Raw genomic sequence first — 22,673 nt, 5'->3', positions numbered from 1 at the left:
CAGCTCTCCCAAATCTATCCCATACCTTAATTCTCAAGGGGAATTTAAATTCTGGGCAGAAGCTGCCTGGTACCACAGGTGATGGAGAGGAATAAGGACAGAGACCTTTGACACAACAGGAAAGCAGCAGTTTAATAAATAATCCATCAGAGGGAGAGATTAGCCAGTTCCAAACACAACCTGAACCAAAATAAATACATTTTATCATTAGCTTTAAAAAAAAAAAAAAGACAAACACACGTGATGGTGAACAGTGAGAGAGCAGAGGTGGGGCCAAGTGCCCACGTTTTAAAGATACCACAGCTGTCAACAGCCTTTGGAGTGCAGAAAAAGAATAAAAACAGGGAAGTAAAAAGTTCCTACTTTGCAAAATTAATGGCAGAAGAGAAAGCAATGGTGTAACTCAGGTTTTTAATGCAACAAGATCAGCTGAATCTCACTCGACCTGCCAGGGCTGCCGACAGGCAAATTGAGATGATTTTTGCCTTGTGTTTGGGCATTGCTGTTACCATCCCAGATTTTGAAGTCCCTTGCAGACAAATCCTGGGAATCCCAACGTTAAACAGCCAGGCTCAGGCACTGCACAGCAGATCAAGCAGGTTTTAAGAAAAGACTCCTTTTTAAAAAGTTGCGTTTTCATAGAAAGTAACGAGAATTGGCAAAAACCAGCTGAATGCTCCACACAGCCTTTCCAGCCTCCACGTGGGATGCTGCAGAAGCACCAGCCCTTCAGAACAAGCTGTTCTTCATCTGGCTCTGGTGCCTTCAGCTCCAGCACTGCCTGGCCCAGCTCCTGCTCTGTCTGGAGGCAGAGCAGGAGGGAAGGGGAGGCACCAGGACCAAGGCCCCACCAAACCAGGTGAGAGGAACCCCAAGAGGGTAAAAGGGGATCCCTGCTTGCTCCCTGCACCTCAGAGCCCCTGCTGCCAGCTCTGCACACCAGCACAAGCCACTTTTCTGTTGGGGATGGCACCTGTGAAGTCCTGCTGCTGCCTGGTGCTGTGCCCCCCTCCATCCACCCAACTGCCATGTCCCCACCCCAGCTGCACCAGTAACCCCACTGGTGACCAGTGGCACCAAAACACTCCAGGCCCACCATGTCAGCATCACCAGAAGCTCAGGGGTGAGGGACATGAGCTGGGAGGGAACATTCTGGACTGTTCTGGGGTCTGAGGGGAAGGCAGCAGCAGTGGTGAGAGGGAATGGGATCAGAAACACATTGGTTTCAATAAACTATGCAATAAGGGAGAGGATTTTTAAAAATATATCTCTATATACTTTATATCATATAAATTATGCTCATCTTTTTCGTAACGTGTCGCTGTATCGTACCCGTGAAGCTCTGAGGTAACAATTCTGTATTTTTACTTCATCTGTGTGTGAGGGAAAATCCTACTTCAGCTCACTTTAACCCATATAAATCATCAGATTGCCAGGACTTGGGAAAAGTCCCGTCTAAAAAAGGCATTTTTGTGAGGAACAGAGGTGGGGGAACTGCTGCCTGGAGGTGCAAGTGACAGGATTTCCTTCAGGATAAAAGCTTGCCATGCACACACAGCACTGACCATCCCACTCATGTTTGGGAATTGGGAGTGTCACCACAAGGAGCTTGTGAGAAGGGAAAAATGGAGTCATGGCAGGTCAAGGAAGTTTCTGCTGGCTCTGCTCCTCCCCAGACCTGCAGCCAGATCCATCTCAGCATCCCTCAGTGTCCCAGCTGCTCCCAGGCCTGAGCACAGCAGCTGCCACCAGGCCAGATCAATGCAGAACAAACTGTCAATTCTTTCATTTAAACACCCACCTCGGATAAAATGGCATTTGCAGTCACTGCTGTGTCAGTCACTGCCTCCCTTTTGGCTGCTCTCCCCTGGGTAACCTTCCCCAAACCCACAAAAAGGGGACCCCAGGCAGAGAACAGCCAAGGCAAGACTGGTTTGGCTGCTGCACCCTCAAATCCTTTAACAAAAGATTCCTGAAGTGTCCTTGGTTTGGTCCTTACTTCCCAGAACTGCTCAATGCCACCACTTCTTATTGACTCAAATCAGAACAATTGTTTCCTGCCCTCTGCCACATTTCTATAAACAACCACACGTTCCCTGTTTGCCTCAGCTCCTTTCAGCACCTCCTGCTCTTTCTGAGCACAGCTGAGCCTGCAGCAGAGGTTGCATTTCCACTGTTCCACAAACAAAAGCCTCCACAGCAGGCTCAGAAATGCCACATGGAATCCAAACCAACACAACCCTCCCCATCAGGATCTATTGGGTTGAGAACAAACCAGCTCTGGACACTCTTTGGGTTTAGCATCAGATGGAAGGAGCCCAGAGGCAAACCAGCATGCTTTACACAATGCTCAAGGTAAACAGACATTTCTGTGACCTTTCTCCCAGGAAACCACTCGTCTCCAAAGTGCTCAGCACAGCCAAGCTGTTTCTCCAACCTGCCAGAGAACTGTATCTCCTAAACAACCCTCACAGCTCCAGGAAAACATTTCTGAAAATAAATTCTTCTACCTACTGCCCATGGAGGCAACAGGCAAATGCCACCTCAGAGTGACAAGAAAAAAGAAAACCAAACTGAACCACAGCCATTGTGGCCATCCAAGTGTTTGTAATTCATTAAATTGCTCTTCTCAGCTGCAACTTCTTCATTTTTCTCCTCTTCATCAGAACATGAAGTCAGCAGATTTAGATTTTTTTGGTCTAAGTCTCACTTGGGGCAGAGAGGAAGCTCAGAGCTGCACCCCCTGTGCCCCACACACCCCCTGTCCCCTCAGGGTGCCACCACAGCAACAGCATGGAGCAAATGCCAGATTTGATTGCAGGGGCAGCTCCCACCAAGGCAGAGGGTTTGGCAGGGCACACAGGGCTCACTCACAAGGGCAGGTTTGCTTTCCAGAACAATCCCTCCAGTGGAGCAGCTCCCTATCTCCCCTCTCCATCAGCACCAGGTGATACAATTCCATTTTTTGCACCAGCTGGGTGTATTTGGCTCAGAGGGAAACCTCATCCCTCCTCAGTAGCTGTTAGTGGCACAGTCTGTGACCTTGGATCCCTCTCCCCTTCCCTCGATGTGGAGTCGAGCCTGGGGCAGGTCCCCTGTCCCACCTCACACACTGCTGTCCTCCAGGAGGGGCTCCTTGCCATCTGAGCCCCCAGCTGGTGGGCTGTGGGGGTGAGCCTGAGCCCCTGCACTGTGCTTCTTGTGGCTGCCTGACCTCAGGGCCAGGTTGTGTTCGGGAATGAACAGAGCCACCAGCAGCGACAGCAGCACGGAGCACGCCCCGAACAGGAAGGGTGGCCCAGGGATGATGCTGCTCTGGAAACAGAGAGAGACACAGGAATGATTCAAGCACGTGGGGCAAACCCAGCCCAGAAAATAGAGTGAGAAGCTGAGCAGGTACCTCATCTGTAGGGTTGGCCATGTTGGGTTTGGAGGCCTTGCCCAACGTTTCCACCTCGGCCATTTCGTTCAGCTCCACGTGGAAGAGATAGAAGACAAAGCCATAGAGTGCTGGCCCCAGGCCATTGCACAGACCCCGAATTCCAGTGATCATCCCCTGCACCACACCTGGGGACAGAGGGAAGAACGGGGGAAATGCCTCTAGCTCTCCAAAGAAAGTGAGTTTCTTGTTTAATTCAAGTGAGTCTCACTTGTTTTATTCCAGGATACGTATTTAGAAACAACATCAAGCACTTGGATCTGGGCTGATGTGCACAGGGAGGGGTTTGCAGATGAGCAGCTTCACTCAGTGCCAGGTTCTAGAAAAATCAGTAATGCTGGGCTTGCTGCTTTGCAGGCTGAAATAAGCACGGGCACATCAAGCAATAATTTCCAATGAACTAGAATTTAATTGAGGATTCAGAGATGTACTGTGAGGCAGGCACAATGCAGCAGCCTCCTCTGGGTGTGTGGTGTTGTCCTTCTGAGGCATTTTCATGACTTGGGAGTTCCCCAGTAAAGCACCAGCCGTGGACAAAGATAAGATGTGAATATTGCTGTGAGCACAGTGACACTCCACAGCTGGCACAGATGTTCCTGCCAACCCCTCCCCTCCTTGTGCCAGCTCCATCAGATGTGTGTCACTGTCATATTTTCCCAAAAAAACTCTTTGCCCAGGATTGGCTCCTGGGAAGCTGAGAAGCCTCAGAGAAAAATGAAAATAATAATTATCTGATTTGCTTCTCCTGTGTTTTGCTGCTTTGGAGATTGTTAGATTTGTTTCATGTGAATTGTTTTGACTTAATGACCAATCATGGTCAGGCTGTGTCAGGACTCTGGAAGGAGTCACAAGTTTTCATTAGAATCTTTTTTAGCCTTCTGTCTGTATCCTTTCTCTATTCTTTAGTAGAGTTTTAATTTAGTATTCTTAATATAATATATTAAGAATATAATATATAATAAAATATTATATTTTATATATTTTTATATTATTTACATATTTATATACTTAATATTTTCATTTATATTATTTATCTATTTTCTATATTTTATATATAATAAAATATTTAATAGGATATATTCTATTCTAATATATTATTATAATATAATATAGTATTATATTAGAATATATATTAATATTATTCTATTCTAATATATTATATTCTTTATAGATCATAAAATACTAAATTAGCCTTCTAAGAACTTGGAGTCAGATTCATCATTCCTCCCTTTGACAGGGTCTCAGAAAATACTTAGCCTTCTGTCTGTATCCTTTCTCTATTCTTTAGTATAGTTTTAGTTTAGTATTCTTATTATATTATATTAAGAATATATTCTATTTTTAATAGAATATAAATTCTATTAAAATATATAATTATATTCTATTATTATATTATTCTAATATATTGTTATATTCTAATGTATTATATTCTGTTATATTATTATATTCTTATATATCAATATTATATATTATATATTATATATTATATATTATATATTATATATTATATATTATATATTATATATTATATATTATATATTATATATTATATATTGTATATTATATATTATATATTATATATTATATATTATATATTATATATTATATATTATATATTATATATTATATATTATATATTATATATTATATATTCTTTAAATTATTTTGTTATTATAATATTATATATTATTTTATGATCTATAAAGAATATAATACACCAGAATATAATAAATATTCGAATATATGATATTCTTTATAGATCATAAAATACTAAATTAGCCTTGTAAGAACATGGAGTCAGATTCCTCATTCCTCCCTTTGATGGGGTTTCAGAAAATCCCCCAGCTGTGTCCCCAGGCACTCACCCTGCTGGTCAGGGTCTGTGCTCCTCGACACCATGGCACTGATGGCTGGGAAGGTGATGCTGGACATGGCAGCCACAGCTCCTGCTGCCCACATCATCCTGGGGAGGAAGAGGCAGCTGTGAGGAGCAGCCCTGAGCCCTCACCCTGCGCTGCTGCAGGGTGGGAGAGGACACAGAGGGACAGAATTTGGGCAAACCCTCACCAAGGCTGTGATCCAAAGCCATACCAGGCAAGCTGCAGGATCTGGAAGCCCAGGCCCAGCAGGATGGTGTTTTTATTCCCTATGGAGCGCATGAGAATTCCCAACACCACTGTCTGCAAAGAAAAACAGATTCTGTTTTCAAGGCAGGGGCAAAGAAAATGGGCAGGAACCTGAGGGATCCTTATGGGTCCCTCCCAATTTTACATCTCTGTTTCAAAAGTCTGTGTTGCCACAGGAGTTCTGACAACTCACAACTCAGAAATTTTGGACTGCTCAAGCCAACACAAAAATTGCTTCTCACCTGAGCCAGTATAGAGAGAATTCCAACGACACCAATAAAGGCTGCTACAGTCTCTGAGGAAAAACCAATGACCTGTAAAAAGATCAAAGAGAGATTTTCAGGCAGATTTGTACCAAGAGCCCCTCCATCAATGTCACTCATGTTTACTGAACTTCCTTCTCAGGGACCTGCACATTATTAACAGGTCTGCCACAGGAATCAAACAGAAGATTTTCCTCTGGCTGAAAAAATGGTTTTAAATCACTGCCTGAAGGTGGCACAGCCAGGATGGCCAGGCAGACACCAGCAAAGAACCAAGCCAGCCTTGCCCCAGGCAATGCCTAGAGCAGTCAGCACTCACACATTCCTCAGGAGAGCTGGAACAAATCACTATTTCTTACAATTTCACTATTTCTTACAATTATTGGCCAAGAAAAGCCACCTTGGGACAGGTGGCACAACTCTGATTGTATTTATAGAGCTCTGATTGTATTTATTTCCTGCACCCAGAGCTTTGAGAGACTGACCTGTCTCAGGTAGAGGAAGAAGCTGGAGTACTGGCCGGCCTCAGGAAGGTAGGAGAGAAAAACTGTGATGCAGATGAGCAGCACTGTGGAGTCCTGACCCACCTTCCTCAAGGACTGCAGGGAAAGGGGTGGGAGAATGAGAAAAAAAAAACATTTTAAAATTTGACTTTATATCAGTTAAAAATCTGCAGGTACAAACACAGCCAAACCAAGGGCTTAACATCTTAAAATCAACAGGACTAAAGCAAAAATTAAGCATTACCAGCACACAGGAAAAGAGAGGTTTTGGATTTTATACAAATTTTCTACAAATTTTTGAGAAATCCATTTCCCACACAGCAGCAGGCTGTGAGCAGCACTGTGGAGTCCTGACCCACCTTCCTCAAGGACTGCAGGGAAAGTGGGGAATGAGAAAAAGTTTTAAAATTTTACTTTTTGTCACTGAAAAAACAGGTACAAAGGCAGCCAAACCAAGGGTTTAACACCTTAAAAATCAACAGGATTAAAGCAAAAATTAAGCATTACCAGCACATAGGAAAACAGCAGTGCTGGATTTTCTAGAAATTTTGGACAAATCCATTTCCCACACAGCCGCAGGCTGTGAGCAGCACTGTGGAGTCCTGACCCACCTCCCTCAAGGACTGCAGGGAAAGTGGGGAATGACAAAAAGTTTTAAAATTTGACTTTTTTGACAGGTATACAAAGACAGCCAAACCAAGGGCTTAACACCTTAAAAATCAACAGGATTAAAGCAAAAATTAAGCATTACCAGCACATAGGAAAACAGCAGTGCTGGATTTTCTAGAAATTTTGGACAAATCCATTTCCCACACGGCAGCAGGCTCACTCACAGCGAATGGGTCAGCTTGTTCCCAGGAGATTGGGGCTCCCCACGAGACTGGACGCATCTCCTCAGGCAGGGACTCGGGCACAGCCAGCAGGATGAAGCCAATGTCCAGCAGAGCCACCCCTGAAGCCAGCACAACCACCAAGGTGTCACCGTAGGCTTGGGACAGGTACGCGCCGATGGCCGGGCTGGTGACCAGGCTGGCAGCAAACGTGGCTGACACCTGGAAAAATAAAAATTCCCTACAGCTTCTTCTTCCTACAGCACATTTCCTCCTCCTCAGTGAGGCAGGGAACTCTTTTTGGCATCTTTGATGGAGATCCCATTTCCTAGAGCCCATTTCCTCCTCCTCAGTGAGCCAGGGAACTCCTTCTGGTATCTCTGATGGAAAACCCATTTCCTAGAGCCTATTTCCTCCTCCCCAGTGACCCAAGGAACTCCTTCTGGTATCTTGGATAAATAAGAATTCACAGATGACAGATTCTCTTGATGCACCTGGGCTAAATTCTAGCAAAAAGGGAATCAAAGCTGTCCTAGGAACGCCTGGATGGTGCTGTAAAGCTGCAGGAAGGGCAAGTTCACACCAAGCATAACCAACTGCCCTTTCCTGGTGTGGAAAAGGGAAGGGCCAGGCTGGTTTAGACCAGGTGTCTTTGATGGAGAGCCCATTTCCTAGAGCCTATTTCCTCCTCCTCAGTGATCCAGGGAACTCTTTTTGGCATCTTGGATGGAGAGCCCATTTCCTCCTCCCCAGTGACCCAAGGAAATCCTTCTGGTATCTTGGATAAATAAGAATTCACAGATGACAGATTCTCTTGATGCACCTGGGCTAAATTCTAGCAAAAAGGAATCAAAGCTGTCCTAGGAATGCCTGGATGGTGCTGTAAAGCTGCAGGAAGGGCAAGTTCACACCAAGCATCACAGTGGTGTGGAAAAGGGAAGGGCCAGGCTGGTTCAGACAGCCTCCCCCTCAGAGCTAAATCACAAACAGAAGGACAAGGAATCTGTATGATCAGTCAATAATCTCCCACCCTAATTTTCTATCTCTCCTGCCTGCAAAGCCCCAGATATTTCTGTCAAGAGCCAGGCCAGTGACTCAGCTCCTTACCAGGCCGTACGCCGTGCTGCGCTCATGCTCCTGCGTGATATCAGCAACGTAGGCAAAAATCACAGAGAAGGTGACAGCAAACACTCCAGACATGGAAATGACAGCAAAGTACCACCTGCAAGAGCCCAAGGCACAGTTAGAGAGCAGCCACACCGTGGCCCACAGCTGCTGAAGCTGAGCCTCTCCTTTGTTTTGCCTCCAGTGCACCAGAACAAGAGCATGGAATCTTGGTCTGGAGAGCACTTGTGGAGAGCCTGGTTCAAGTATGCCTTAAAGAAATATAGAAGCCTGCTGTAAAAGCAGCCTTTCCCAGGCTTGATCCTGTAAATAATTAGGTTCTCAGCCACCTTCTATATAAACAACAAGATTCTCAAACCGTTCTGTCCTTGGCTGCTACTGGGAGCAGACAGTCAGTCTGGGAATAGAGATGAAGGTTTTGGGAACCTTCCATATCAGGGTGAGAACACTGATCTTGGTTTCAGTAAACTAACTTCAGGTATTGTAAACAAAAGGAGGAGCTGAAGTTTTCTCTACAACCTATCAGGAGCTCAGATTTTGCAATATGCATGAAGTGAATTAACGCTGTTATAAAAGGTGCCTGATTGATTAATAAATCGGAGTTGATGCTGACCAATGCAAGGTGGGTCTTCTCCCTCCGACTTCAATAAGCACTGAAGTTTTATCACTTATTTTCCCTATCAGAAATAATGCACTGAGCTGAGGAACAAGCACAGAGGACAGAACAACGCTTAATTCCTAATTAAACCCTCCAGAACCAGACAAATCAGTCTCTAGGCTGAGCATCCTCCTCCATTCTTGAGATGGATGAGATTGTTCCATCTCACCCTGAAAGGAGCAGCTGCAAACCCTCCTCCTCCAGCCCCTCCCCAGACCCCTGGGGCTGCACTGAGGGGGAACTCACCAGGGGCTGATCTTCATCAGGGGAATTGGTGCACACGTGAAGAAGACGGTGAGGAGGAGGAAGGATTTCCTGCCCCAGACATCAGAGAGAGCACCAATCAGTGGGGCACTTAGGAAAGAGAGCAGACCCTGGGATGGACAGACAGACAGACCAGAGGACAGAGAAACCCCTCAGTGAGAGCTTCCAACAACAACAGGAGGTGACAACCCATTCCTGATTGCTCCAATGCTGTTACAACAGAGCAGTTTAATAAAATCCCCAAAACCAAATCCTGAGCACTCCTGCTCCCTCAGAGCTCTGCTCTGGGCACCCAGGCAGCCCTGCCAGGACCTGGAGAGCTGCTGGCACAGCTCCAGCATGGCAACAGCTGCTGCAGCTCTGGGGAAAGCTTTCCCTTGGATGTGGAGACAGGACAATGAGAAGCCAGGGCCATTAAGCACAAATAAAATTATTCAAAGCCTTGCCATGTCTCCCAAGCCTGCAGGGCAGAGCATTTCAGTGCTGTTTTCCAAGATCCTCTTGCCAGAGACAGCCAAGAATTGTCTGTGCTGCCTAATTCCTCAGTCAGAATTCAGGGATATTCCTTGTTCACAGGGAATATTCACTCAGGAATATTCCCTGTTCACAACTGTTGCCTGCAATTCTGCTCTAGTGCAAGAAGCTCCCCAGTCCCACAGCACATCCCTGAGGCCACTTGGTTTCAGCTTCTATCACCAATAAATTTAGAAATCACTGATTTGTCATTCTGTTATGCTCCAGAGGATGGGCATAGTGCTGAGATCATGCTGGTGAAATTATTTCCAGCTGAAACACTCAGCTGTTGTAACTCCACATTGTCACTCCTGCTCAGTAAAATCAGCTGTCCCACGTCTGTGCCCTCCCTTTTGCATCAGGTTTGCCAGAAACCCCCTCAAAGTGGCCAAATATTGGCTGGCATCAGCAAATTATAGAGATAATAATGATTTGTTCTTCTTGCACCCATGGCAGATTTAAAGGAAATCCTGGAAGGAATATTCCTTACCTTGACTCCATGAATCAGACCATTCATCAGGAATGTGTGCTGAGGAAAAGTCTGGTGTAAGACCTGGAAGGGAAAACAAACAAAAAAGCAAATTAAAAAGTCAGAGCTAGCAACTTTTGCAGAATTTCTGTAAGCCAGAGGACTGGAAGGGCACAATCCAGGGAAAAGGGGAAATATCCTGCCAACAATGCCTCCATGTGAGGAGCCTTTCCCAGTATGGGAAATCATTGCCTTTAAATGCCTTTAACCATAAAAATAAATGCCTTTAACACTTTGCAGGTGTATAAATCACTCCAGCATGCTCAGAAAGCCTTTCCCCATCACCTGAACCCCCTCTGGTTTTAATTTATGTCACCACATCCCTTCTCTGTGTATATATTTGTATATATTAATATAATATATTTGTATGTGTATTAATATAATATAATATAATATAATATAATATAATATAATATAATATAATATAATATAATATAATAATTCGTATTAATATAATATATTGTATTCGTATATATTAATATAATATATTAATATATATTAATATAAAGTTTGATTGACTTTATATTAAAATATAAATAACATTTATATTTTAATATAAATTTAATATTAATATAAACATAATATTGAATATAATATTCATATTTTAAAATTCTATTTATAAATATATTTTCTATAAATATATCATTTCTAAAATAAAATTCATGTTTATAAATATAATTTTAAAATATATTTTATATATTTATAATTATATTATAATTCTATTAAATATATATGAATTATATAAATTATAGAAAAATATAAATTAAATAAATAAAATAAAATTTATATAAAATTATATACTATATATAATATATATAATACATCAATATAAACAACATTCTAATATATAATATATTTATATTTTAATATATGTAATACATAAAGACATTTCAATATAAATATATATTTAACATAAATATATATTTAACATAAATATACATATATAATATATAAATTATATATTAAAATTATATATTCTATAAAATATATTATACATTATATTATATATTTATATATTTATATATTTATATAGATATTTTAATATAAATATTATTTATATTTTATATATAAATATAGATTTCTAGACTAATGTATCTAAATGTATTTTTTGCATAACCAAGCCCTCCTTTTCCACAGTTCCCCAGTGAAAGGTGGTGCTAAAACCTTAATTCTCAGGAGAGCTGCCATGGACACACACTCACCGTCAGCATTGGCGTGGTCAGCAGCCCCCAGGCAAAGAACTCCAGGAAAATCACCACCACTGCATGGTACACACTGGGCTCCCCAATCCCCTGGCGCTGCAAAACACAGGAAAATAAAAAATAAAAACCTTTCAGCAGCCTCAGAGAGAGCTCACACAGCTGGGGGCGTGGTGGTGGTCTCAGGGGCCCCAGGATGAGGGAAGAGATGAGAAGCTTGACTCCATGTTTCTGAAGGTTTATTTATTATTTTATTATATGTATCATATTAAAACTACACTAAAAGAATAGAAGAAAGGATTTCATCCTTTCATCATCCTTGAAAGGAATGGAATGATAATAAAATCTTGTGACTGACCAGAGTCTGATCCAGCTGACTTTGATTGGCCATTAATTAGAAACAACCACATGGGCCAATCCCAGATGCACCTGTTGCATTCCACAGCAGCAGATAATCAACGTTTACATTTAATTTTTGAAGCCTCTCAGCTTCTCAGAAAGAAAAACCCTAAAGAAAGAATTTTTAATAAAATATATCTGTGACAGGGGGATCCCGGACACGAGTGGAGGCTGCTCTGAAATGATTTTTCCGTTCACACCCAGCCCAGGGTGCTTCAATCCACCCCCAGCCGGTCGGTGCGGGGTTCCCTGCCCGGTGCCGCTCCGGTTTTGCCGCCCAGGAACGGGAGCGCCCAGGGGAAGCGGCGCAGACCGGCAGGTGCAGCGCCCATCACGGCATCCTCAGCATCCGCCGCGTCCCGGCCCGGCAGCCGCAGCAGCGGGGCCGGTTTGAGGAGCGCGGCCCAGCGGGGCCAGCCCTCACCGGGTACCGGCACCGCTCCGGTGCCCGCCATCCCCCCGCCATCCCCCGCAGCCCCGCGCTCACGCCGGCCCCGTCCCGGATCACGATCTTCTTGGCCAGCAGGACGCTGCGGTTGAGCCGCTTCTTCTTCTTCTTCTCGCCGGTCATGGCGCCGCCGGGCCGCTGCCGCTCACCGGCCGCCGCGGCTGCCCCATCCTCCCCGTGGCGGGCCGGGCCGAACCGGAGTGGGCCGCGCTGCGCAGAGGCCGAGCCCGGGCCCGGCACCAGCACCGGACCGGGACCGGCACCGGGCGGGGAGCGCCGGGCCCGGCGCTGAGGGCGGCCGTGCGGAGCGGAGGGGGCGGCTCCGCCCGCTGGCCCCGCCCCCCAACCGGGAACAGCTACTTCCGCCGCGCCGCTCCTCGCGTCTCATTGGCTGCTCCGCCTCTTCGCCATCGGCTGTGCTGGTCTGTGATTGGCTGGATTGGTGGAGGGGGCGGGGACTAAATGGTGGTTTGGGCGGGGCCGTGACGTCACGGTCCGGCGGTGGCACCGGGAACGGGCAGTGGCACCGGCAGCGACGCAGGGCCCTGGGGAGCCTTTGGGGGCGGCTGCTGCTCCGTCACGGGCACCGCTCCCGGCCGGGGCAGGCCGGGTCAACAAGGACCCGGGGCTGCCGGCACCGGCAGGGCCGCGTCTGTCCCGGCGCCGCTCTCTCGGTACCGAGCTGCTGGCTCTGAACTCAGCACCGGCATCCCGGCATGGTGACAGCCAACCACCTTCCCAGGACGATCCCGTTTCATGGATCCCATCCCATCCCATCCCATCCCATCGATCCTATCACTTTTCATTCCATCCCATCCCATGGATCCCATCCCAAAGAAAGGACTCGCAGTGAAATAGCAGCCACAGGACACCTAAATCTTTCAGAGAAAAAGAATTTATTGCCCCATTATCAGGAGAAACGAACTTCTTCTCACCTCGAAGGCGCTGTTGGGATTCAGAGGAAGAAGTTGACGCTGACCAGACAGAATCCTGTGTTTGAATGGAATTTATGTATCATGTATGAGGTGTATGAATATGCAACAGGTTATTGCTTTTAAGGGTTAATCCTCTGTTAACTGTGTCCTTTTTCGGCCTTGTGCTGCCCAGAAAAAGTTACCCGGACCTCTGTAATGCTTTAGTTCTATTGTCTCACACTGTCCTAATCCAAATTGTCCAAATTATTATTACTCTAATTGCATTACTATTTTTATAACCATTTAATTACTATTAAACTTTTAAAATTTTAAAAAACCAAGTGATTGGGCGTTTTTCACAAAAACAAAACCAAGGAGAGCGATCAGAGAGCAGGGAAGCGCTTTCCTAACATGGCAACGGCAGATGTAATTCTATTACCTTGATTTATTGATCGCACTTAGAGCAATTACTGGCTCTCACCCCGGCACCTGCCGGGGAGCAGGAGACAGCGAGGAGGAGAGGAGACAAAGGCGGCTGTGCCGTCCGGGGCACGGGGAGGCTCCGGTGTTATTTGTGCCGGCCCCCGGGGAGGCTCCGGTGCTGTTTGTGCCGCTTACCGCGGGGGCGGGAGGGTGTTGGACCGAAAAACGACCCGAGAAAGCTGAAAACAAGCGCTGAAATGAGCTGAGATGCTGCAAGGATGCAGCCCTAACATTAAAACCACTTTGGGGATGGATGGGATGCAGGGCTGGGGAAAAGTGAGGGGGTTCCAGCACTCCAATCCTCTGAGCCGCTCGAAAAACGCCGCAGCCCCGGGGCAGGAGCAAGGGCGAATCGCTCGATTGAGGTCAGAAAATCCCTTTAAGGGTTTTATGGGATTTTTTCCCCGCTGCTTGCTGCAGTTACAAGCAGAAAAAAAAAAAAAAAAAGCCAAAAAAAACACCAAGAAAATGTTTGTGCTGTTCGCTGCTTGAGCCCTCCAGACAGATATAAACAAAAGAGTCAGATCTGGCTGTGGATGAGATCACAGCGAGAGAGACACACACAAGTAGGGCAGCCGGCTTGTGCATCGAAGCCTGGCCGAGCCCTCCCCCGCCTCCTGCCCGGCCAGCCCTGGGGATGCAGAGGTGGAAAGAGCAGAAAATGGCCCCGTTGTGGGCGAGGGCAGCACCGGCCGCTTTGGCTCCAGCGAGCGGGCACAGCCTGGTGGCTCCGGGAGGGGCTCCCGGTCACCTTCCCTGCCTGATCCCCATCCCCTCACTCCCATCGTTTGTGGTAAAGCTAAAAATGCTCAGGGCCAGCCTCAGCAGGACGGAGGGCACAGCGTGGGCGGCTCAGGGAGGGGCTGTCACCCCATCCCCTCCATCCCAACGCTTGTGGCAAAGCTGGAAACGCTCAGCGTCTGTCCCACGGGGTTCGGAGCGGGACGGAGGGCACAGCGTGGGCGGCTCCGGCCCCACGGGCCGTGTCCGCGGGGGCAACCCGGGGTGGATGCTGCTGTGTGCGGGGGATGCTCCGCTGCGTGCGGGGGTGCGGGGCAGGACGGGGATGCTCCGCTGTGCGGGGTGGATGCCGCTGGGCGGGGATGCGGGGCGGGACGCGGGTGCGGGGCGGGCCGGGGATGCTCTGGAGGCCTCGGGGGGGGTCGGGGGCGGAGGATGCGGGGCCGGGCGGGCGGCGGAGCAGCGCTCTCCCCATGACATCAGCGCGGCGCGGCCCCGGGGGAGCGGGCGGGGGGTGGGAGCCGGCGCGGCGGCGGCGGCGGCAGCGGAGCGGAGCGCGGCCCCGGGCATGCTCCCGGAGCCCAAGTATGATCGCTTCCGCGACGAGCCGCTGACCGCCCCCATGCCGTCGCCGGCCCCCGCGCCGTGCCCCGCGGCGGGCGAGGAGCCCGAGCACGGCACCACCTTCTGCGCGCTGCTGCCGCGGATGCCGCAGTGGAAGTTCCCCGGCTCCAGCGGCTTCCTCGGCCGCGGCCCCGCCGGTGCTTCCCGGGACGCCCCCGCCGCGGCGGCGGAGCCTCCCTCGGGGCTGGCCGCCGTGCTGGGCGCCTGCGAGCCGCTCTGCGCCGCGCCCTGCGCGCTACCGGGCGGCGGGAGGGCGCGGGGAGCGGCGGGGCGGGCGCGGGGCGCGGCGGCGGCACCGGCACCGGCGGGGGCCCGGCCCGGCGGGGATGAGTGGAGCCGCAAGGGCAGCTTCATCCGCAAACCGGCGCAGGGCTGGCTGCACCCCGACGAGAGGGTGCTGGGGCCCGGTGTCTCCTACATTGTCCGGGTAAGTCCCGCCGGTGGCGCGGGAGGGCGCGGAGACCCCCGGGCCCGGGCGTGTGCGGGGCTCGGTGGGTCCGGTTCATCCAGCAGAGCCCTCGCTCGGGTCCTCCCGGCACGGCTGGACCGGGGCAGCCCCCCCCGGTACATCATACCCGTGATGGGGCCGGGCCCCGGGGTCTTGCTGGGCCCTGGAGCCCACCCTGGGACTCCAGCGTGTCCATCCCCTATGAGGCATCACAAGCTGGAGCACACAGATGAGGTTTTGGGGTGTTAGCACAGGATTTGATTGTGTGATGGGGCATTTTGGGGTGGGCAGTGAAAGCTGCTGTGTGATGCCTGGAGCTGCTGTGGAGCTGTCCCTGACATCCTGTCCCTTTCCTGCCCTGCTGTGCTGCTTTCCCCCCGCAGTACATGGGGTGCATTGAGGTGCTGCGCTCCATGAGGTCCCTGGACTTCAACACGCGGACTCAGGTCACCAGGTAGGGCCCTGCAGTCCCACGGTCCCACATCCCAGTGCCACCCCAAGCCCCTGGTGGCCCTGGATGCTCCTTGGTGGCCCTGAATGCTCCTTGGTGGCCGTGGGTGCTCCCCAATGGCCCTGGATGCTCCCCGGTGCCTCTGGCTGCTCCATCATCCCAGAGCCCTGTGCAGACCAGGGAAGCTGTGCCCTGCACCAGGGACACAGAGGAAGGGCACTGCTGCAGATCAATGGGTGGAAAGAGGAGAAGGGAGGTGGCCCCAGCCGGGATTACGTACCGGGGCCGGGGCCGTGACGTGGGGCAGCGCTGCGGGGACGCTGCAGTGCCCGGGGATGTGGGGCCAGCAGACCCCACAGGGCAATGTGAGGTGGGAAAACAGCTGGGATGTGGAGCAGTGAGCAGGCCAGGCTCTGTCCATTGCAGAGAAGCCATCAACAGACTGTACGAGGCGGTGCCGGGTGTGAAGGGCATCTGGAAGAAGAAGGTGAGTTTCCACTTATCCCATCCATCCCTGGGACAAGCCAAGGCTGTGGGAGAGGGAACCAGGGGTCCCTGCTCAGTCTGTGGGCCTGGCCCTGGCGGTTTTCATTGCCCCCAGCATCTTCTCCCCTGTCAGGCTCCCAACAAAGCCCTGTTCTCCATCCTGGGCAAGAGCAACCTGCACTTCGCTGGCATGAGCATCGCTGTCAACATCTCTGTGGATGGGCTGAACCTCATGATCCCCACCACTCGCCAGGTGAACACTCCTGGGCATCCTGGGCACACATTCCTGCTGCCTGCCAGCCTGGGAGCCATGGGACCCTTTACTAATCCCCTCCTGGGCCGTGTTCTCCATGCAGATCATCGCCAACCACCATATGCAGTCCATCTCCTTCGCCTCCGGTGGGGACATGGTGAGTGACACACACAGGGTGGTGGGGACAGGTGCTGCCAGCTGAGCTGAGCACAGGGTGGCCTTAACTGGGTCAGGACGTGGGGCTGGGGCTGAGAGCAGCAGGACATGAGTGCTGATGTCCCCTCTGTCTGCAGGATACCACGGATTACGTCGCCTATGTGGCCAAGGACCCCATCAACCAGAGAGGTGACACGGCCTGGGGGCTCTGGAGAGGGATGGAGGATGGAGGAGGAAATCTGTGACCATGTTCAGGGCTCTGAGGATGAGGGAAGAGATGGGAATGTTGACTTCACGTTTCAGAAGGCTTGATTTATTATTTTATGCTGTATATTCTATTAAAACTATTCTAAAAGAATAGAAGAAAGGATTTCATCAGAAGGCTAGCAAGGAATAGAAAGGAATGGAATGATAATAAAATCTTGTGACTGACCAGAGAGTCCAAGACAGTAGAACTAGGGAAAAGGGAAAAGGGAAAAGGAATGTTCCTCGCTCGGAGTCACCAATTGTAATGGTGTTCACAGGGGTCCCAGGATGAAGGAAGAGATGAGGATCTGACTCCATATTTCAGAAGGCTTGATTTATTATTTTATGATATATATTCTATTAAAACTATACTAAAAGAATAGAAGAAAGGATTTCATCAGAAGGCTAGCTAAGAACAGAAAAGGAAAGAAGAGGAATCATAACAAAGGCTTGTGGCTCAGACTCTCTGTGATTGGCCATTAATTAGAAACAACCAACATGAGACCAACCAAAGATCCACCTGTTGCATTCCACAGCAGCAGATAACCAATGTTTACATGTTGTTCCTGAGGCCTCTCAGCTTCTCAGGAGGAAAAATCCTAAGGAAAGGAATTTTCATACAACATGTCTGTGACAGAGATCCCCCGTGGGCTCAGGGTAGAGCGATGGCAGCACGGGGGAAATACTTAAACCATCCGTCTGTGTGTCTGTCTGTGTGTCTGTGTGTCTGTGTGTCTGTCTGTCTGTCTGTCTGTGTGTCCGTCTGTCTGTCCCCAGCCTGCCACATCCTGGAGTGCTGCGAGGGGCTGGCGCAGAGCGTGATCAGCACGGTGGGCCAGGCCTTCGAGCTGCGCTTCAAGCAGTACCTGCACAGCCCCCCCAAGGTGGTGGTACCCCCAGAGAGGTAGGGGGGCGGGGGGCCCTGCTGCACCCCCCTGTCCCGGGCATGTCCCCCCTGCCTGGGGGTGGCTCTGGGACACCCTGTCCCTGCAGGGTCACCCTGTCCCCAGCTCACCCATCCCTGCTGCAGGGCGCTGGCTGCAGAGGAGTCAGCCTGGGGCGAGGATGAGGAGGGGGCAGCAGAGCACGATTACTACAACAGCATCCCGGGGAAGGAGCCGCCTCCAGGGGGCCTGGTGGACTCCCGGCTCCGCCACATCCGCGCTCAGCCCTCCAGCTCCATCCCCTGCAGCCAGGTGAGCCCCTCAGAGCCTTTGCTGGCCTTGCCCTGGGGGTGCAGAGCCCCCAATGCTCTCATTGCCTCCTTCCCTAGGGTGGGTCAGCAGCCAGACGAGACCCGAGCAGCCACCTGGGGCCACCCTGGGACGTGGAGAGCCAGGGTGGGTACTGAGCCCTGAGCTGGGGGGTCCCTGTGGCTCTGGGCACCCTGGCCAGCAGTGATGGGGTGATGATTGTCCTCGCAGGCCAGCCCTGTGATGGGTACCTGCAGGCTGACAGCCACACCCTGGGGCCACGGGAATACGAGGAGCACATGTACGTGAACACACAGAGCCTGGACACCTGGGAGCCCGAGCTGGTGGCTCAAGGGGCAGCAGAGGAGAGCCCCAAGAAGGATCTGTTTGACATGAGTAAGCCATTGCTCCCTGGGGGAACGGTGCTGTGGAGGAGCCAAGCTGTGCCAGCAGCTTCTGGCTCACCCAAAACAGCCCCAGAGGTGCTGAGCCCACAGCAGTGCTTTGGGGGCTGGGGTCTGCGTGCCCTGGGTGTGACACCCCACAACCCCTGCATCCCACAGGGCCCTTCGAGGATGCCCTAAAGCTCCACGAGTGCATTGCAGGGGGTGCCAGCAGCCCCCCCATCGAGGACCAGTGGCCGAGCCCCCCGACAAGGAAAGCCCCCATCGCCCCCACGGAGGAGCAGCTGCGGAAGGAGCCCTGGTACCACGGCAGGATGAGCAGGAGGGACGCCGAGAGGCTGCTGCAGATGGACGGGGATTTCCTGGTGCGGGACAGCCTCACCAACCCCGGGCAGTACGTGCTGACAGGAATGCACAGCGGGCAGCCCAAGCACCTCCTGCTGGTGGATCCCGAGGGAGTGGTGAGGGCTGAGGGCAGGGAATGGGGTGGGGGATTGGGGCAGGGTGTGGGGTGGGTGGTGGGGATGCAGCTGTGGGCAGGGATGGGGTGTTGAAAGTGGATGCTTGTTGCTACAGGGCGCAAAACAACACACGCCACTTCCCTTTTCTTCTCAACGTGAAGAAAATTGAAGTTTATTTTCTGATTCCAGCTGTGACGGTGTTCACAGGGGTCTTGTGTTGAGGGAAGAGACGAGGATCTGACTCCATGTTTCAGAAGGCTTGATTTATTATTTTATGATATATATTGCATTAAAACTATACTAAAAGAATAGAAGAAAAGGTCCTCCTCAGGAGGCTAGCTAAGAATAGAATAGCAAAGAATGATAACAAAGGCTTGTGGCTGGGACAGAGAGTCTGAACCATCTGGGCTGTGATTGGCCATTAATTAGAAACATCCAACATGAGGCCAATCACAGCTGCACCTGTTGCATTCCACAGCAGCAGATAATCAATGTTTACATTTTGCTCTTAAGGCTTCTCAGCTTCTCAGGAGGAAAAAATCCTAAGGAGAGGATTTTTCATAAAAAGTTGTCTATGACAAATGCCAAACAATAAGTCATTTACAGAAAGTGTGCAAGGAAGTTTGCTACAAGAAAGTAAACATCAGAAGGCCTAGAAAATCTTAAAAAATCAGGGTGACACTGCCAGGACAGTGGCACAGGTGTGAGGTGTCCCCATGTCACTATAGGACATGAAACAGCACACAGCTGATCTTAAGGTGAAGAAAAAGGGAGTTTATTTTATGATTCCAACATTTATAGTTTTTCAAAAGTGACAGTGGATTGGAGGGTGGCAGTGCCACCTCTCCAATGACACTGGACAAACCAACAGCCCATCAGATTTCTCTTCCTCTATAAATAATGCAAAACAATGAGTTACTTACAGAAAGCATGTGAGGAAGTTTGCTATGAGAATGTCAACATCAGAAAACGTAGAAAATCTTAAAAAACCAGGGTGAGAGGCAGCTGTGCTGAGCTGAGGACCGCTGTGCCCTGCTGCAGGTGAGGACCAAGGACGTGCTGTTCGAGAGCATCAGCCATCTCATCAGCCACCACCGGCAGAACGAGCAGCCCATCGTGGCAGCCGAGAGCGAGCTGCACCTGCGCCAGGTTGTGCAGAGGAAGCAGTGATGCCAAGGGGGTACGTGAGCCCCCGACCTGCTCCCCCGGCTCTGGACTCACCCCAGGGCAAAACTGGGGTCTCTTTGTGCTCCCCCTCTCCAGTTGTGCCTGGATTTTGAGGTTTGGGGTCAGGCTCCCCGTTTTCCTCCCCAGTGAGGCTGGGTGGTGCCTGGCCCTGCAGGTTCTCCCTGGCTGCTGCCTACCTCCATCACCTGCACGGGGTGCCCTGCCCAGCTGGACACACAGAGGTTTAATTCCACACCTACAGGTGAAAAACACTCTTGGGGTGGGAGCTGCTCAGTGGCCTCAGCAGGAGGGACAGAGCCTGAAGCCACCTCAGGCAGGGCTGTCCCCACTTGCCCCAGCACTGCAGTGGGGCTGGTGGATGTTGCTGCAGCCCCTGGCTTGGCTCTGCCTGTGGGGCCAGGCACAACAATCTCTTGGACGCTGCTGTTGGATGTTCCTGTTGGGGACGTCCCTTTTCAGCTGGATTCTCCCAGGAGTGGCTGCCACAGGATGCTCCATGTGGCCCCAAGACCCTGCAGCCAGACCAGGGCCAGGATGGAGCTCACGAGGGCTCACAAGGTGTCTCATGGCCAGCTCAGGGGCTTTGCCAGGTTTTTGTGCCATCACAGCCCCCTTTACCCGCCCTGTGTCTGGTGCTGGGCACGGGTTTGTGCTTTGGAATACATTTCTAATTAAACCTGGAGATGAGCAAGGAGCACAGGTGGTTCATGCTGGGAGAGGTTTCCATCACACCAGCTCCTGCCTGGTCTCACCTTGGACAACCCATCCTGTCCAGTCACACTTGTCCCTGTCCCACATGGGTCACCCAGTGTCCCCTCTGGGTCACCCAGTGTCCCCCATGGGTCACTCAGTGTCCCCTATGGGTCACCCAGTGTCCCCCTGGCTTCAGAGTGGCCTTTGGCACCCAGGGCTGGCCCTGCACGGCCTCTCCTCTTCTCACCTGGCAGCTCCCTGCCCTGCTGGCTCTCCCAACCTGCCTCCACCTGGAGCAGCCACCCCTGGGGTGGCTCTGAGTGGCACAAACCAAGCTGTGACCCACTGTGGGTGACAGCAGAGCCGGAGCTGTGGGTGGGTCTGGCTGTGGCTCCTGTGTCACACACAACTGGGGGGTCCAGCAGGAATCCTGGCTCTGCTCTGTGTCCCCAGCACCCATCCTGGGGAGCAGGGTCACCCCAGCACCCTCAGCCCCTCGCTGGGGATGGCCCCTGCCAGATCTGGCCGGTGCCAGCCGAGCCAATGAATAAAATGAGCCCCTAAATAAAGCCCAGTAATGAATGTGTAATTTTCCATTGATAGCTGGATTCCGCGGGGACGACGCGGCGCTTCCATCTCAGCTGCTATTTTCTGTCGTGGAGTGATGTGTCTGCAGAGATAATTGCACTGTTCCCTCAATAGAGGCAGGGAAAGGCAGTGAGGGCCCCCGACTTTCTTATTTCACAGCTGGAGAGCCAACCGAGCTCCTGTGGTTCACCTGCTGGCTGTGCCTCACCCTGCAGCAAGGGGATGCTGCCCTGGAGGGATGGAGGGCTGGTGGGGAGGTTGTTTCAAGGGTTAAACACTTTGGTTGAGGTTGATTTGTGGTGCCAATGGGTGCAGGGGGCTCTGTGCCTCAACCCAGAGCTGGGTTGAAGGGCTGCTGCTTCTTCATCCCCTATGAAGGGAAGGCTGAGGTGTTTTGGGGAGGTTTGGAAGGCACAGAAGAGCAGCTGCAGAGAACGTGGCCTCCTTGGAAATCTCTCTGACCAACCCATCCCTGCACCTGTCTCAAATGTCTCAGACCACAGACACGCCCAGTTCGATTTTTCAGGGCGCAAACCCTTTCCCATAGCAGCTCTCCCTCCTCCTTCCCATCTTCCAGCAGGTGGTAGCACACTGCCGGCGCCACCAGCGATGTCCCCAGCCCTGCCAGCGTCCCCAGCCCCGCCGGTGCTCAGCTCGGAGCCCCCCGTTCCCCTCCGTGCCCCGCGGGCACCGGCAGAGCTGGCCCGGCCCCGGCGCTCTTTTGTTATCTCAGGGGAACTCAACCATTCGTGCGCCTTGTTTACCCGCAGTTTCGCAGGGTGGAGGAAAAGCAAACATCGGCCTTTTGTTCGCCAGCTTCCCCTTCCGTGAGCCTCCTCCTCCTCCCCCGGGTTCCATCTGCCCTCTGCTCCCTGCGGAACCCCGGGGTGATGTCCCCGTCCCCACTGCTGTCCCTGGGACATCCCAGCCCTCGGACGCCTCTTTTTGCCAGCTCCGAGTGCGGATGCAGAGGGAGCCGAGGCCGCGCAGCCCCCGCGGAAGGCGCTGGCCACACCAGGCTGTTCTTCCTTCCATCGCCAGCCCTGCT

The 22,673-nt window shown here is 51.0% G+C and overlaps 2 protein-coding genes across 3 annotated transcripts; one reads left to right on the top strand and one right to left on the bottom strand.

The window, feature by feature from the left end:
• Positions 1-2,587: 2,587 nt before the first annotated feature.
• On the bottom strand, positions 2,588-12,617 carry LOC135458822 (hippocampus abundant transcript 1 protein-like). The gene is made up of 12 exons (XM_064734188.1): positions 12,336-12,617; positions 11,453-11,548; positions 10,212-10,274; positions 9,191-9,318; positions 8,269-8,383; positions 7,165-7,383; positions 6,314-6,427; positions 5,808-5,879; positions 5,507-5,619; positions 5,305-5,402; positions 3,401-3,567; positions 2,588-3,315 (listed from the first exon to the last, which is right to left on the bottom strand). The coding sequence occupies exons 1-12, from the start codon at positions 12,417-12,419 to the stop codon at positions 3,106-3,108; spliced, it is 1,479 nt and encodes a 492-aa protein (XP_064590258.1). The 5' UTR covers positions 12,420-12,617; the 3' UTR covers positions 2,588-3,105.
• A 2,255-nt stretch (positions 12,618-14,872) lies between these two features.
• Positions 14,873-21,626, top strand: SHC2 (SHC adaptor protein 2). 2 transcript variants are annotated; one of them, XM_064734385.1, is made up of 13 exons: positions 14,873-15,485; positions 15,890-15,960; positions 16,384-16,444; positions 16,577-16,696; positions 16,800-16,853; positions 16,990-17,041; positions 17,876-18,002; positions 18,129-18,294; positions 18,372-18,438; positions 18,523-18,687; positions 18,855-19,156; positions 20,198-20,336; positions 20,499-21,626. In XM_064734385.1, the coding sequence occupies exons 1-12, from the start codon at positions 15,003-15,005 to the stop codon at positions 20,324-20,326; spliced, it is 1,797 nt and encodes a 598-aa protein (XP_064590455.1). In that variant the 5' UTR covers positions 14,873-15,002; the 3' UTR covers positions 20,327-20,336; positions 20,499-21,626. The 2 variants fall into 2 exon arrangements, with proteins under 2 accessions (XP_064590455.1, XP_064590454.1); XM_064734384.1 differs by having other exon boundaries at positions 14,874-15,485; positions 20,198-21,626.
• The last annotated feature ends 1,047 nt before the right edge of the window (positions 21,627-22,673 follow it).

This window comes from Zonotrichia leucophrys, chromosome 28 (assembly GCF_028769735.1).
Source record: "Zonotrichia leucophrys gambelii isolate GWCS_2022_RI chromosome 28, RI_Zleu_2.0, whole genome shotgun sequence".
Classification (NCBI taxonomy): Eukaryota; Metazoa; Chordata; class Aves; order Passeriformes; family Passerellidae; genus Zonotrichia; species Zonotrichia leucophrys.
This window is presented reverse-complemented; position numbering and strand designations above follow the sequence as displayed.